This window comes from Mus caroli, chromosome 3 (genome assembly GCF_900094665.2).
Source record: "Mus caroli chromosome 3, CAROLI_EIJ_v1.1, whole genome shotgun sequence".
Lineage (NCBI taxonomy): Eukaryota > Metazoa > Chordata > Mammalia > Rodentia > Muridae > Mus > Mus caroli.
The window spans coordinates 80,934,936-80,951,854 of NC_034572.1; the positions used below are offsets into that span (position 1 = coordinate 80,934,936).

At 49.7% G+C, this 16,919-nt stretch overlaps 1 protein-coding gene and 1 long non-coding RNA gene across 8 annotated transcripts in view; one reads left to right on the forward strand and one right to left on the reverse strand.

The window, feature by feature from the left end:
• Positions 1–10,783, forward strand: part of Mef2d (myocyte enhancer factor 2D) — a 30,380-nt gene extending 19,597 nt beyond the window's left edge. For 5 of the 7 annotated variants that reach the window (XM_029474978.1, XM_029474975.1, XM_029474976.1 and 2 more), the window contains 5 exons: positions 401–421; positions 1,580–1,709; positions 6,252–6,471; positions 6,775–7,081; positions 7,369–10,783. In XM_029474978.1, the coding sequence (XP_029330838.1) occupies positions 401–421; positions 1,580–1,709; positions 6,252–6,471; positions 6,775–7,081; positions 7,369–7,380 (690 nt within the window). In that variant the 3' untranslated portion in view covers positions 7,381–10,783. The remainder of the gene's footprint in view (positions 1–400; positions 422–1,579; positions 1,710–6,251; positions 6,472–6,774; positions 7,082–7,368) is intronic. The other 2 variants (XM_029474980.1, XM_021157239.2) reach the window with 1 other exon arrangement.
• LOC110290647 lies at positions 10,286–16,571 on the reverse strand. Its single transcript, XR_002377481.2, has 5 exons — positions 16,021–16,571; positions 14,515–14,602; positions 12,653–12,741; positions 10,785–10,953; positions 10,286–10,669 (listed from the first exon to the last, which is right to left on the reverse strand). It is a non-coding gene; the product is annotated as an uncharacterized LOC110290647 (long non-coding RNA).
• Between the last annotated feature and the right edge of the window lie 348 nt (positions 16,572–16,919).

The following is a 16,919-nucleotide window of genomic DNA, read 5'->3' on the forward strand; positions in this document are numbered from 1 at the left end:
ATAAGGACTGGCAGATGATATCTGGCTGATGGAGGCCAGGATACAGCATTTTTTTTTTAAAGATTTATTTATTTATTATATGTAAGTACACTGTAACTGTCTTCAGACACTCCAGAAGAGGGAGTCAGATCTCGTTACGGATGGTTGTGAGCCACCATGAGGTTGCTGGAATTTGAACTCCAGACCTTCGGAAGAGCAGTCAGGTGCTCTTACCCACTGAGCCATCTCACCAGCCCAGGATACAGCATTTTATGGCTATCAGATAGACAGACTATCTAGATATCCTTTTGGGCCACAAAGAACACTCTGCTCTTAGGCAGATAGGGGGAATGGGGTGGCCATATGGGAAGGGCAGGAGCCATAGCCTGAACCTTCCTTTTGGTTTTATTTCTGCTCCCAGACTGAGGACCATTTAGATCTGGTAAGTGCAGCTAAGATGTTAACAGTGTCTTTGAGTTCCAGCTTTGCCCAGTGTTATTCAGTCTGTAGCATGAGTTTATGTACCTGTCTTCTCCCTGTGTGTTTAATGTGTGGTTGTCAGGAGCTGTGCATAGAGCTGAGTGGGATACTAAGGTGAATGGGGTAGCAGGAAGGGCTGGACATGGCATGCATGTGTCATCTGTGTGTGCATGGATGTTTATGTGTTACCACACTTATTCATACACGTGTATGTGTGTGCATGTAGAAAAGAGCATGAGGCTATCCCCGGGCCTTTGAGGCCCAAGCAGATACCTGAATTAAGCCCTTAGTTTCCACTGGCCTCCTGACTCCACATAGGCCCACACAACATTGGAACCCAAGACACAAGCCTAATCCTTACAAGAAAATCTAGGAAAGTCCAAGGCCGGAGGCAGTCACTACTGGAGTTGTCCTTAGCAAGGACTTCTCTGCCTGCCTGTTCACTCCCGTCCTCCTCCGAGCCCATCTCACAGGCACTTAGAGACATGCACAGCCCCTCCTGTGCTTACACTCATCATCAGCCAGGAAAGAGGAGGGTGCTTCCTCCCCAGCTTGCTGTCAGGAGGCCAGAAAGGCTGGAAAAGGCAAGCAGGCTTTGGCGGCCAACACACCAGCAGCCTCGGCCCCAGCATGGAGCTGGAATAAACAAGTGACTCAGCAGCAGATGGAGCTGACAGCCCTACACACGTGTGTGCATACATGCAATCACATGCCACCCCAGATCCCACGTTCCATTCCCAGATGCCAGTATACATCTCCTGGGACATCTGCTACTGTAATGGGTACAGAGGAGACTTTAGTGGTCTTAGCCCAAGAGAGACCACATCTCTTCCTTCTATCACTCCACCCAGGTACCAGGGCAGTGTTGACATTGAGCTCCAGGCTGCTCCCATGCCTTCCTGTCTGTTGGGTGCAGATGCAAGTGAATCTGTGTGTGCATGTTTTTCTCTGTGAGTCTTGAGGCCTTCAAACACACCAACTGTGTTAGTGAGTCTGTGGGCCTCCATGCTATGGTACCTTCCCTTGGAATTCAGGGACTTAGTTCAGATGCAGTATAGGTTGACCACCTCGAGACAGCCCTCCCATTTGCCATCTCTTGACAGACAGTTTTCTCCTACAGAACAATGCCCAGCGCCTTGGGGTCTCCCAGTCTACCCACTCGCTCACCACCCCAGTGGTTTCCGTGGCAACACCAAGTTTACTCAGCCAGGGCCTCCCCTTCTCCTCCATGCCCACTGCCTACAACACAGGTGAGTGTTGATGTAACTTGGTACTTTGTTCTCTTGTGCATAGGGCAGGGGAGTGACCAGAGACGGTCACTGGATGCTCCTTCCAATCTGAGGAAAGTCCTTCACTAATTAGTGTGGTAATTAGTAGATCAAACATAAAAACAGAATCCTGGGCTGGGGTGGAGCTCAGTTGGTGTAGAAAGGGTTTACCTTGCAGGCATGAAGCCTCCGCTCAGTTGCCAGCACTATTTATAAGCCAGATGTGACAGCACCTGTCTGTAATCTGAGCACCAAGGAGGTGGAGACCAGAGGACCACAAGTTCATGGTCACCCTCAACTACACAGGGAATTAAAGTCCAGCTCAGTTACATGAGACTTTGTCTCAAAAAACAAAACAGGGGCTAAAGAGAGTGCTCAGCAGTTAGGGAAACTTGCTGCTCTTCTAGGGAGTCCACGTTCAGTTCCCAGCACCCACACAGTTACTCACAACTACTTGTAATTGATCCAACACCCTCTTCTAGCCTCTTCCAGGCACCTGACCACATATGGCATACATACAAACATATACACATAAAAAAATTAAATCTTTTTTTAAAAAATTTTATAAACAGAGAAATAAACAAAATTCTTGATTTGAACTTAAGACAAAACAATTTCTTTTTCAGTCTTAAATGTATCCCAAAGGCACTATTTGTGCTAAAGTACATCCCAAAGACATACTTTTTAAAAATGCATTGTTAAGGTAAAATTCACTTTTAACCAGGTATATTTTATTTTTTAGCATAGGTTCTTGTGGAAGAGTAACTGCGGTCCAGTGTGAGGGGACAGACAGGCCAGAGGTGGCTGAGCACATGACTCAGCCACACCAGGCCGATAGAGTTATGGTTTGGGGGCTGGGGAGGGGACATGGTCAGTGCAGCAGAGCTTCCTAGAGGATGCAGAGTGGATTGGCTGAGCAGAGGGGGCTCGGTACAGCAGTGAGTGGGAGGCAGGATAAGTCTGGGGAAGGCTGGATAGGTCTAAAGGTGAGCAGTTACCTAGGGACATGGCAGAGGCCTCTGGGAAGAACTGTGGGACATATAATGCAAGTTGGCATGGCTCTGTCAGCCTCTCACACCTTCCCCAGAACAGTATGCTGCCCGTAGCCATCTTTTGCTGCATTCAGGCTGCTGTGTCTGCCCAGGAAGGACTTGCTAGTGGGGAAATGTGTTGTCACCTGGTCTTGGAGCTTTTGTGTGGCAGTAAGCTCTTTTTTTCCCACTTCATTCACTGATCCTCACACTTGAGTGACCAGTGTTCAGGCCGTTCTGTGGTGACAGTAAACTCCTCCACCTCTGCCAGCCCTTTTGGAGCTGAAGCATGTTAAGGTACAGATCCCACCTTTGCCCTTTCCCAGCAGCAGGAGAGATGCTGAGCGGCAGGCAGCAGCCTACTTCACACTACAGCAGGGGCCAGGCTGTAGAGGACTCTGGGCAGATGTCTCTGACTCCAGTTTCTTGGCTGCCTCACAACATACCCACTCCCAAGTTATTGAATCTTGAAGCTGAGGAGGGGCTGGCTGCTTCAGAAGTGGCAGCCTGAAGGCCTGGTTCAGGGCAAATAGGTGGGTAAGAGGGTGATAAGCTCCCTCAGCCTGTCAGCCATTCCCAAGACAAGGAGAAAAACCAACTTTCTGAGTCTAATGGGGAAGTGGGATGCATACAGCCCAGATCTCCTCAGGAGCATTGATTGTTCAAGAATCCTACCATGGCGGCTGCCTGTGCTTTTTCCATTCAGTCTTGTGAAGTAGGAGGGAAGTTAGTTCATCTCAGCTCTCTTTGTGGACTGCTTGTATCTCTAGGGTGTGAAAGCAGCTTTGGCCCTGAAAGCTCCAGTTGCTGTTGCTACAGGAGTAGTTGAGCAGACTTCTGTCAGCAGCAGACATTTTTGGGTACCACATCTGATGTGAGCCAAATTCCAGTAGGTGCTAGGCGATCTACTATGGAAATATCCTGCATAAGAGGAGAGGGGCCTGTCCTTTGTGGACACTACCTCTAGAGGTCTGCCTGTGATGACAAGAGCAGCTTAAGGAGGTAGCCGGGTGGCCTGGAGACCGACTTCTTGACCCTTAGGAAATAACCCTCCCAGTGGATAGAGCTCCAGTGCTGGGGTGGGGCAGGACTAAGAGCTGGGTTCTGATTTCTCCCCTGAGGTCCTTAGGTAAAGCACTGGCCTATTCAGGGCATGATTTTCTTGTTTGTAAAATAAGCACAGAATACAGTTAGTCCCAGAGGCCACATTTTGCATTTATACTAGTTTTTAAAATGAGTAATCAGGGGGTTAGAGAGTTGGCTCAGTGGTTAAGAGCACTTCTAGGGGACCCAGGTTCAATCCCAAGCACTCACTGGTGGCTCACAACTGTTTGTAACTTTAGTTTCAGCAGATTTGACACCCTTACACAGATGTACATGCCAGCAAAACACCAATGCACATAAAATAAACTATTTGTAAAAAATCTAGCGGGAGCCGGGCAGTGGTGGCACACGCCTTTAACCCCAGCATTTGGGAGGCAGAGGCAGGCGGATTTCTGAGTTCGAGGCCAGCCTGGTCTACAAAGTGAGTTCCAGGACAGCCAGGGCTACACAGAGCAACCCTGTCTCGAACTACCAAAAAAAAAGAAAGAAAGAAAGAAAGAAAGCTAGGAGGAATAAATAAATCAATAGAACTAGTAACTGGCATTGACCAACTAGAGTGAAGTTTAAAGGTAGTGGGGAAAGCTGGGCATGGTGGTGCATACATTTAATCTCAGTACTCAAGAAGCAGAGGCAGGCAGATCTTTATGGATTCAAGGCCACTCAGGCCTACATACTGAGGTCAGCTAGGGATACATAGTGAGACCCTGTCTCAAAACAAACAAAAAAATGGAGAGGGCTGTGATGCATGTAAGATCAGTGGTGGGTGCTTGCTGCCTTCCATCCCTGGCACTGCAGAAATTCGACAAATAAAGGACAAGGTGTCAGGGCTTATGAGTGCTGCCACTAACTAGCCTAGCTTGTCCTGTGAGCAGGCAGCAAGCAGCTCCTCCAACCTGAGGCCGCACTGTCTCATGTGAGCAGTGGCGCTTAGTAAGTCTTGGAGTTCACCAGAAGCCTGATAGCGTTGCTGTCCTACATGGCTCTGCCATGCCTGCTTCTCCTGGGGGCTGTGCTGTAGGAAGGAATGCTGTCTCTGCTCCTGACAGTCAGCACTTGTCCAGGATCTCACAGCCTGTGACTGTGGGGAGGCTGCCAAGAGTCTGTCATGGCTTCAGCAGTAAATGTTGCAGAGGTCAAGCCATCTTCCTGCACAAACAGGGCTAGAGCAAGTGACCTTGGATTCACAATGGAACATAGGTTGGGTGACTGGACTGGACAGTACATATCTTTCTAACATGTCCTCCCACTGTGTACACATCATTATGGCTCTTGGGGAAGGCATTTCTAAATACCTCAAACAGTACAGCACAAGGCATATTAGAGCTGTGTGACTAGCAAGTGAGATGCTTAACAAGTCACTTGTTAACAATGCAGACATCACAGTATCTTAAGATCAGTGCCTAGACAGGAAGGACCCCATAAGTCTACCGGAACCTAAGTCACTTAGCCCTAGCTTAGGCCCTAAATGAAGCCCTTTCTGCTTCAGGGACATGAAGACTGGATGTCGTCCCATTTCCTCTGTGTCTGTATGGGAGCTTAAGCCTGTGTGGGGCCAAGGCAGAAGAGAGAGTGTTTGTGCTTCCTGGTCCCATTACCCTAGGGTTCTCAGAGCTCCCTGCTGCCTCTCCACTGCCTGAAGCTGGGCTGGTGAAGAGACTGCAGTTGGATCAATACTGGGCCCTTCTCCATTTCTTTCTTGTAACTGCCCTTATGAAAGCAATACTTATACATGATTGATTTTTTGTTTTGGTTTGGTTTTGGTTTTTGGTTTTTCAAGACAGGGTTTCTTTGTATAGACCTGGCTGTCCTGGAACTCACTTTGTAGACCAGACTGGCCTTGAACTCAGAAATTAGCTGCCAGCCTCTGCCACCACCGCCTGGCCATGATTGGTTTTAAAACTGACGATATCTTAAAAACTGCTTGTCCTTTTACCCTGTTAAACAAAATATGCCGGCTAGTGGTGGCGCATGCCTGTAATCTCAACACTTGGGGAGGTAGAAGCAGGTGGATTTCTGAGTTCGAGACCAGCCTGGTGTACGGAGTTCCAGGTCAGCCAGGACTGCACCGAGAAACCCTGTCTATAAAACAAAGCCACCCTGGTCTACATGGCCAAGACAACCAGGGCTACACAGAGAAACCCTGTCTATAAAACAAAGCCACCCTGGTCTACATGGCCAAGACAACCAGGGCTACACAGAGAAACCCTGTCTATAAAACCAAAAAAGAAAAAAGAAAACATGCCTTGTGATCATCAGGGTTGTTTTCTCTGTCATTTTCATGAATTCTTCATTCTTCACATCTGTGCTTAAACACCACTGGTCCTCCCAAAAGGGGGGGGGTAGGTGAGGTGCTCCCCACCCAGGTTCTCCCCACTTTCTCTTACTACAGATTACCAGCTGCCCAGTGCAGAGCTATCCTCCTTACCAGCCTTCAGTTCACCTGCAGGGCTGGCACTAGGCAACGTCACCGCCTGGCAGCAGCCCCAGCCACCCCAGCAGCCACAACCGCCACAACCGCCACAGTCACAGCCACAGCCACCACAGCCACAGCCACAGCAGCCACCTCAGCAACAGCCCCACTTGGTCCCCGTTTCTCTCAGCAACCTCATGTGAGTCTTTGGGAGGTTTTCCATGGGTACGGTGGGGAGTGAGGGACAGGTCTCCTGGAGTTGTGTGTGTGTTCAGTAAGTGGCAGTCGTAAGCCCCTCCCCCCAGTCATCAGGGCTGAGGGTGTAGGCTTTAGAAGATGGACAGAGTGGTGTGGACAGACTGCAGCTAACACTCATTTCTCTTCTTTCCCTTTGACACGCATCTCCCTCCCCCGACTCCCCACTCTCATTCTGTTGTGTTGACCCTGTCTGGTGGCTTCTTCCCACTCTTTCTGTTACTGTCTCTGTGTCTCTAAACTCCAGCCCTGGCAGCCCCTTGCCTCACGTGGGTGCTGCTCTCACAGTCACTACCCACCCCCACATCAGCATCAAGTCAGAACCAGTGTCCCCAAGTCGTGAACGCAGCCCTGCACCTCCTCCACCAGCTGTGTTCCCAGCTGCCCGCCCTGAGCCTGGCGAAGGTCTCAGCAGCCCAGCTGGAGGATCCTATGAGACCGGGGACCGGGATGATGGACGGGGGGACTTTGGGCCCACACTAGGCCTGCTGCGCCCAGCCCCAGAGCCTGAGGCTGAGGGCTCAGCTGTGAAGAGGATGCGGCTGGATACTTGGGTACTGTAACATTGCCCTTCTGTCTGCCGGTGTCTGCGTCACCCAGGGATGCCCCACATGCACTCAGCCTGTTTTCTTTCCCACCTGAGGCCTTGTGGCCAGGCATTTCTTTGGGTCAGTACTCACAGCCCTTGACCCCTCCCTGCAGCACTGTCCCCTGCTCAGTGACCTCCAGCTAGCCTCGCTCGCTCACTCGCCCTAGAGTGTTACCCCTTGGGAGAGGGTTGGGTGCATCCTATAGGCCACATTGCCCCTCACACCACCTTCTCCATCTCCTTTCTTCACAGACATTAAAGTGATGGTTCCCACTCCCTCCTTTCAGCCTCCCTGATGAAGAGTTGACAATCTCACCGCCCACCCCTCCTTATCCTGGGCTCCTCCCGCTCGACCCCACTTCCTTTCTTCTGCTCCATGTCCTGTTGATGGTTACATTTGTGTATAATTATATTATTATTATTGTTATTATTATTATTATTATATTTTTAAATTCGAATTCTCGCTTTAGAGAGAGGGATGCTCTTGCCCCTTTCTTGCCCCCACCATTTTCACTGATGGGGACTCTCTTTATTGCGGGAAAGGGGGGACACTTTGCACGTTGTACACATATGCTGCAGGAAGGGGGGAGGCGGTAGGCCTTGGAGAAGGACAGGTGCCGAGCCCTGCATGTGGAGCCCTCCCATCCCATTCCCAGATAGATGTAAAGAACCAAAAACTACCCAACAACAAAACCCAGATAGTGGACTGAAACCCAAAGCTGGCTTGACGATGGGCTTGTGTCTCAGGGGATAGGATGAGGCAGAGTTTCTGCTTCTGGGCTGTTCACGGCTAATACCCATCCTGGTCCCTCCAGCTTCCTGCATACGTATCACACTCGCTGATCCTGTGTGTTACACTCTAAGATCTGGATGATAGAAAGGCTGCCTAGGAATCTGAGGCCAGGGAAGGGCTTGAGGGTGCAATCTCTAGAGATAACATGGAGAGAGACAGCTGTAGAAAGAGGGCTGATGAGGACAGAAGGACTGGGTGTGGTGAATCGGGACCCTACTCCCAGCTTTTCTTTTAAGATGTACAGTGCAATAGCTCCCCATCCTTTAGCCTACCCCAATCCTAAAGAAAGCTGGCCATGTACTGGGAGAGTTGGGAGAGGACCTTCATTGAAGTGGCTCCAGGATGGGCCAGAGTCGTCCTTTGGTTCCCTGGGGCACTGAGAGCAGGAGGCTTGTCAGGGGCAGGGTGGGGAGGACACCTCTTGGCTTTGTGCACCTGTGTCCAGGAGAGTACTTACTGGGCACATGGAGGCTCCTGTAGATGAGGCCCGGGCCCTTCCCCAGGCCTCCGAGCTCCTGCCCCTGACCCACCTCCCAGCTCTCTGCGTGCTCCTTGTCTCGCTACCTCCTGTCCCTCCACCTCCAGGCCACATCCCAAACCTGCCCTCTTGCTACTGTAATTGTAAATAGAGACCTTTCAAATGTTAGTGGTGTAACCGTCCAGGAAACTGTTGTGTTTGTTGTTGTTGTATTGATATGAAATGAGATTCTATTTTTGTCAAAGTATATTGTAATAATAATGACTCAAATGGCCCGTACTGTACAGATGAGATTCTTCTGCTGTGTTCTTGCCTTCCTCTCCAGACTAATGCTTTGTTGCCTCCTCAGTGGGGCTGCAGCAAGCACCAGGGGCAGTGGAAGAAGCACTGGGTCCTTGGACCTCTTGCTGGATCTGAGGTCAGACTGGAGGGAATAGTTTGCCCCCTCCCCAGCCTGCTGTCACCACCCCTGCCCTTCCTCTGCTTCCCCACCTGAGGAAAGGGGATGGGAGACCGCACACACTCCCTTGGAGTTCCTCCCAGCTGGAGGGTAGAGTTAGACAAGGCTCAGTGTTGTAGTACGATGGTCTTTGCCCACCTGTGACCCAGCCTTTTGTAGTATTTTGACACTTGATGCAGGGAAGGAGCCAGAAGCAGAGGGGTGTGAGCATGCTCGTGGGGGCGTATCTGGGTTCACCCTGTATTTATGTGTTTGTGTGCAGCTGTGCGGATGTACCTTTGAGTGACTCAAGCTCCAAGGGCCTCTGTGTGAGCTGGGTGTGTTTACAAGGGATCAGCGCCTTCCAACTCTGTGGCTTCACCCCCTCCCCGGGCTGCTCTCAGTCCCAAAACATTTTACTAAAGTCATGGGGGACGGGTGCTAGTTGGCCTTCCTGTTTCTCCCCACAGCCTACCTCCACCAGGGCTTCACATTTGGAGCTCTGCCTCCATATGGCTATCCACTAGCCCCACCCAGGCATGGTTCATCCCTGGAGTTCTGACTTGTTTATGGAGCCAACTCAAGTTCCTCTTGCCCGGAGCTTTGCCTTTTGTAAGGCAGGGACCCTCCCTTAGCCAGAGTTTACCCCAGTAGCTGACCAGGCATGGGGTGCTACCCACATGCCTACCTTCCCACTCCTCCTCACAAGTACTGGAGGGAGTTTTGCTTACGGCCTTGAAAGAAGCCAGGGCTGTAGTCCTGTGCTCCCCTTGAAGTAGCTGGCACATTGTAGGCCCTCAGTAAATGCTGAATGGGTGGATGACAGGTGCTCAATAAATGTGGATTCATGGCCTCATCTCAGGCCCATCCTTCAAGGCTGAGCTTGGCCACCATTAGTTGTAGGTGAAGCCCTATAGTTCACAGTGTGCTACTCAACAGTTTGCCATCTGCTTCCCGAAAGCAAACCTGGCTTGTGATTGCCTTGTACGGATGCGTGCATGCACTGTGCGTGTCTGCACACACGCGTATGAGTTCCTGTGTGTCTCTGTCCCTGACTGTAGGGGCAGTCTGTGAATGAGTATGTGACATTTCTGCAGTTTAGTATCCCCAGGTTTCTCCTGGGGCTATGCAGGGGCTTCTGGCTGGCCAGGTAAATGGATCCCTGGGAACCTAGACCTCAAATGGGGACTTATTTTCTTCCTCTCACAAGCCAAATTTGCCTCCTCTCCACTCCCTCTACAGAACTGGGTATTTGCCAAAGTAGCCTCTGGCGTCATCCAGTGCCCTTCCCACCCAGGTTCCCCTCTGCTTTCAGGGATAGTGGGACCGAGGGCCACCCCCACATGCCTCAGTTTAGCACATTTCCTCCATCCCCAGCAGTGCATCCACCCACCCCTCCCCAACTCAAACAGGAAGGAAGAAAGAAATGCACCTTCTCTTGCTCGTTATTTATTTGTTTGGAGAGACAGAAATGATGAAAAAGTATCTAAATCTCTCTATATATATTTTTACCTAACTCTCTGGAATCCCTGTGGGGGAATGTAGGCTCTCCTAGAGGCTGGGAGCTCCTTGTTCTACCCTGTCTGCCTCTACATAAGCAGAAGGGGTGGGATGTAATGGGGCAGGAGGGCTGAGATTCCCAAGGAGAATCTGAATTCTCTACCCCATTCAAGTCCCAGAAAGAGGGAAGAAGGGAGGGATGGGCCAGCCAAGAGCTGACCTGTCCCGAAACTTGACAATCACCCACACTCCTGGCTCCTGGGTCTGGGTGAGTCCAAGTGTGTGGCTGTTGGTTTGTTTTCATTATTTCTTTCCGTGCTGTACGGTGATGCTTTCTAGTATTCTGCACATTAAGAAAAGTCCTCGAGATTCTTATGAGTTTGGTTTGAAAACTCTTTCACTATATTTGTTGTAAAGAGGTTTACTATTAAAAGAAAAAAAGAACATGTTTCTGATACCTCAGTTTGGGTTTTGATTTCTTTGGTGCGGCGAGTAAGGGGAGGAAGACCTGGTGTGCCTGGCAGAGTGAGTGATGATTTGGAGGGCAGGCTGTGATGCCAGGTCTCTCAGGCACTCTTAAGGCAGAACTGTGGGCAGTTGCTCCAGGTAGAAGCCTTGAAAGGGATCCTGCAACATGGGAAGAACAAATGTTCCTAGGGTCAGATCTAGCCTTCCTACTACAGACAGCCATTCTTAGCAGATTTCCCTTGGCCCAGTCAAACAGATGGAGTCCACCTTCACAGCCCACCAGTGTCCCACCGGCACAGTAATATGCTCCTTCCACTTCCTGGCACAGCCAGGCTGTGGGCAGATTTCAGCACATCTAGAAGCCTTGATATACTGCCCTGGTCTGTGTCGTCTGTGCCGAAGCAGCAAAACAAGTGAGGGGTCTTTGCTCGGTGGCTAAGACTACCTTATAAATGCTTATGATGACGTGGTCTCCTGATAGGGGTGTTGGAGAGGAGAGGAGTTAGGCAAGGCACAGAATGTCCTCCAGCCTCCAATTTCCATATTGCAAAATACTCAGCATCTGGCCCCGCCTTCCTCACTAGGCCACTGGATTTCACCTCACTTCTCCCTCAACAGTGGCTAAGGGACGTTGTCCTCATCAAGAAAGGGTTAACGGGATGTTGTTCTCTAGGTGAGGTGGGGGTGGGGAGGCTGTGGCTCAGTTGATAGAGTGCTTGGCCTAGTTCAGTCTCCAGGAAAAGCAGGCATGGTAGTGCACACTAGATAGTCTAGATACAGGCAGGAGGATGAGAAGTTCACAGTCATCCTCAGATACGCAGGGACCCTGCCTAAAAGAGAAAGAAGGTACTGTTGCCCACTATCTCTGCCTGTTCCCACACTGAAAAACCAATAGAAGAAACCAAGTGATGGCATGTGCTTTCAAATGGGAAGGGTGGCTTCTGTTTCTCTTATAGCCCTAATACTATGCTATACACGAGCCCTGTGGAAAGCCCGCATGCCAAGGACCAGTGGCCTCCTGCCAGCTGCCATTTGAATGAGGTCATCTTCACAGTATAGTTCCCTGACTTCTCCAGACATTGCTCCAGGGGAGAGTGTACAGGCAAGATGGACCGCACAACTCATCCATGTTCATGGGAGGACTCTTCTCTGAGGTGACCTCAGTCTGCCTTGCCTCCTCTTCCTTCCTGCCAGTAGGTATCACTCACTGGGTCTGGGATAAGCCTTAGTGTTGCTCACAAAAACTTCTGTTCCCTGTCTCTTCTGCTGTTTTCCATGTAGTTCAGTGGGGTCTTGGGGTTGTTTCTGGCCAAGGGACTAATGAGCTGTAATGTGTGTCCCTTCTGAAATACAGGTAGTTCCTGCCTGTCCAAGTGTTGTTTTTCCCTGTCTTGAGCATTGTGGAAGAGCATGTCAGTGTGAAGTGCCATGGAGCAAATCAGCCTGAGTTGGGGGTGTGACGCCCTCTTCTGGCCTCTGCAAGCACTGCCTGCAGGTGGTGTGCTAACATACCTGCAGGCAAAACACCCCCGTACATATTAATTGAAAGTAGTCTGGATTGACAAACCACCTCAAGGTGGTATTAGCACCAGGAGAACGTTAGAAATGTGAAATGATCACTATACCGCCCTGGCCAGTGTGGTGCCTTTCCCACTCAGTTGTAAAACACTTACAGTGTGATACAGAGTTCTGTGGACTCTGCATAGTCAGAGTGTGGTCAAGTTCTGACACTTGCTGGGTGTTCCTATACAATGTGAACAGCTGCCTATTTCCTGTAATTCACACCTGCCCTTCTCAGGCTATCCCCCTGTCTGGCTCCATCGATAATCTGACCCCTTCATGGTACTCCATAGCTCACCACATAAAGTGCAAAGGCCTTGCTGGTTCGTCCAAGACAAGCCCCCTTCCAGGCTCAGTCCATGTCGTTCCTTGGACTCTAGGTGTACACTAGAACAGAAAGGAGTCAGTTGGTTCCTACTGCTAGTACAACAGTAGACTAAAGAACCAGCAGAAACTGGGCTTCCCAGATGAGACTAGGCACATCCGCTCCAAACTAGGGGTCTGGGAAGTATCCTAGGAAGAGTCTGAGCTGAACATTGAAGACATGTAGGAATTCCCTAGGCACATGGGCCCCTACGGAAATCTAACCCTGGTGAATAGACAAGAATGGCATGCAGAGCTGCAGGGGCAGGCAGAGGCCATGTGAAGGCCTTCCTTAGCAATGAGGCTTTATTCTCCACAGTCTAGGTCTTCAAAATAGTTTAAAGAAATGACCCAGGTTAGCCAAGAGCTGGAGTGACACACCGGAGAATGGGAGCTCAGGGTAGAACCTGTGTCAGGACAACTCAGAAAAGAGACTCATGCCTGCAATCCCAACATGGACAAGCAGAGGGAGGCGGATCAGGAGTTGAAGGACATCTGGATTACAGAGTGACCTGCGGGGCAGGCTGGCTTACATAAGACACTGCTTCAGAAAACTGAGATGGAACACTTGCTAGCAAAAACTGACAGCAATGTCTCTGTCTCTCTCTCTCTCCCTCCCTTTTTCTTTCTAGTCAGGAGTCTTATCACAGGGTTTCTTTTCCCTCCCTTCCTTTCTTCCTTCTGTTTGGGACAGGTTCTCTCTGCCCTCCTGGAACTCACTACTATATCAGACTAGCTCTGAATTTCCAGAGATCTGCCTGCTTCTACTGGGATCAAAAGTGTGTACAACAAGCTCTCAAGGCTTCTTACACTTTCCTTCTCACAAACCTCTCTTTAGCTGAATTCATGTTCTGTACATCCAGAATGTGAAATGTACAAATCAAACATCTGCTGGAGATGACAAGTTTGTATATTTGTGTGTGTGTGGTGGTGGTGTGGGGGGGGGGTATGAAGGCCAGAGCTGGTGGGTGTCCTCCTCTGTCACTCTTGACCGAATCTAGAGTTTGTCATTTTAGTCATTCTAGCTGGCCACAAGCCCAAATGATCCTCCTGTCTCTGTCTCCCCAATGTGGGATTACAGGCACCCACAACTGTACCTAGCTTTGCTGACCTGAAGACATACTTGTGCCATCTCCATAGCCCCCCAGATTTGTTTTAAATAAAATTCTTTAATACACATAAACTATCTGGTCTATATTTATAATCTTAACAGTTATTAAAGATTAAAGCATCCAGCCCAGCTAAGACTACATGAGACCATATCTCAAAAAGAAATTAAAGCAATTTTTCATACTAATAAGATGGATTTATTTTTATATAACTCTTGGCTGAAGGCTGGGTATAGTGGTACATGCCTTTAATCCTAGCACATGAAAGGCAGAGGCAGGCACAACTATCTTGAGTTCTAGACCAACCTGATCGACATATAGACAGCCAAGGGTACAGAGTGAAACCCTGTAATTCAAAAAACAATCAATCAAGCTTGGCTGAATATTTGACAGTTCTCCGTGTAGAACCTCTTCAATATTTTTCAGAACTAATACTTTGATTTGATACTTGTCAACACTGAGTGTGCTGCTTCACATACAGTATAAAATGGCAGGTGTAGTGTAGCCTGGTTGGTTTTGTCAACTTGACACAACCTGGAATCACCCAGAAAGAGACAACCTCAACTGAAGCACTACCTCCAAGGGCTGCAGAGATGGCATAGGGATGGGACAGCCCAGCAAGCAGGAAGTCCTGGGCTCACACTTCACTCAGTGCCTAATACTTCAAGAGGCAGTGAGTGCCACACACCTGGAATCCTAGTAAGAGATGGTGGCTCCGAAGCTCGGGGGCATCCTCTGCTGTACGGGAGTTCAGGGTAACTGGAATACATGGGATTCTAGTAAAAAAAGAATAATAATAATAATAAAAAAGAATAAAATGAAACTAAGCCAAACATTCTAACATGATCCCAAGGATCTTAAAAAATACTGACTGGACATTATCTGGCCTACACAAATGAAAGACAGTGCATATTTTTGTTGTGTTTTTTAAGTGATTTTCTTTCCTTTTTCTTTTTTGGTTTTTCGAGACAAGGTTTCTGTTTCCTGGCTGTCCTGGAAATCACTCTGTAGACCAAGTTAGCCTCAAACTCAGAAATCCACCTGCCTCTGCCTCCCAAGTGCTGGGATTATAGGTGTGTGCCACCACTGCCCGGCTTTTTTTTGGGGGGGGCGGGGGGTTATTTTCTTGTGTGTGTGTGCATGGGTGTCCCTGGAGGCTGGAGCAGGGCATCAAGTTTATTGGAGCTAATGTTACAGGCAGTTGTGAGATGTTGGCATGGGTGCTAGAACCAATTCAGGTCAGCAAACATTTTTTGTTGTTTATGTGCATTGATGTTTTGCTTGCATGTCTGTCTATGTAAGGACAGTTGTGAGCTGCCATGTGGGTGCTGAGAATGGAACACAGGTCCTCTGGAGGAGCAGCCAATGCTCTTAACCACTGACTCCCCCAGCAAACATTCTTAATACAACACCCCTCTGGTCTCCTCAAGACACATGTGTACACACACAATTTTTTTTTTTTTAAATAAAAAATACTCCCGGGCTGGTGAGATGGCTCAGTGGGTAAGAGCACCCGACTGCTCTTCCGAAGGTCCAGAGTTCAAATCCCAGCAACCACATGGTGGCTCACAACCATCCGCAACGAGATCTGGCGCCCTCTTCTGGAATGTCTGAAGACAGCTACAGTGTACTTACATATAATAAATAAATAAATCTTAAAAAAAAAAAAATACTCCCAAGTTGCAACTTTTTGAAGCTGATCTCCTTCTTAGCTGAAGGACGAGTTCCTCGAGTATTGCCATATAAAATAGAACTAGGGTGTGGGTCTCTTGGACTCAGCTATCAAGGTCAGTGGTTCTTAGGAGCAATCAGTGCTGTCTAATTGTTCACGCCACGAGGCCAGTGGTTATTATGGTCTGACTCATCCTTTAGTCCCATGGGCTATCTTTTCCAGCCTTGTGATTGTGTGGGAACTTGTTGAAGGATCAGTCGATGTGGAAGGGACCCAGGCGATCCCATCTCAGGCTCTGGACCTGAATGTTTGCAGCCTGAAATCACTCACTACCTGGACGAAGAGCAAATCCACTTTCCTGCCCTATTTCAGACTTGGGTCTCAAATAGAAGAGGTAGCCTTAGCATAGTTTACAGTCCCCTCCCCTCCCCGCCCCCGCCCTGTTCTAGCCACCCAGCCTAGCGAAGTTCCTTGGTAGTTTGCAGCAGGTCAGTTCCGGCCTCTCGGGTGAGTCAGATTTACCCCTTAGCCTCGTATTAGCTCAGCTCCACCTCTCGGTGTCTGTCCAGTCTCGGGGAGCGGGGAGCGTCTCCACCCTCACAGGATAGCGGCCCAGGGTTGCTCCTATTTAGGACATAAGCTGCCACGTGCCCAAAGCATGCTGGGTGCCCCTGAGGAGGGGAAGACCCGCAGGACGCCGGGTCACGCGCCCGTTACGCACCGCTCCCCACGTGACCCGCGGTGAGTTCCGGAGCGAGGTGAATTGCTTCCGGGTTTCAAAGTAACCCTCCATTCTAAGGCGAAAGGGGGCGGGTATAGAAGGTGGGCTGTAGAGTCGCCTAACATCCATTTCCGTACGTTCTGCCCGCCGCACCCCCAAGGTGTCGCTGAGCCCTTGACTGCGTCTCCGGGGCTTAGCAGGTGGCAGAGCACGCTCCAGCGCCTCTCGTAAAGTTCCGTCGCGCGGGGAACAAAGACCTTCAAGCCACGCCAGGCGCCGCCTGCTGCTCAGGGGGAAGTAGGTAACTGGGCTCACTCTATTGGCCCTTCGGGTGAGTGATGGAAGCACCGGCCAACCGCTGCCTGCACAAGACGCGTGCGTAGTACTCAGAAGGTTCAGCACGGGTGAAACTACGTGAAGCTCTAGTTTTGGTCAGTTTCTCTGGGGCTCTGAGGAGGTGCGCATGCGTAAACCCCCATCGTCAACTTCCTGCACAAATTTGAGAATTAGCACCCTCAGCCTTCTTGGCAATTTTACTGAGATTGACAGCACTGCGTAAGATCTGTCATTGCCTGGGCGTTCCAGAAGGAGAATCCGACAGGCAAATGCAACGATTTGTCATTGTCAACTGTTAACCACAGAGTCCACGCCGAAAAACTGCGTGATTGAATTATAAAAAAAGAAAAAAAAAAAAAATCGC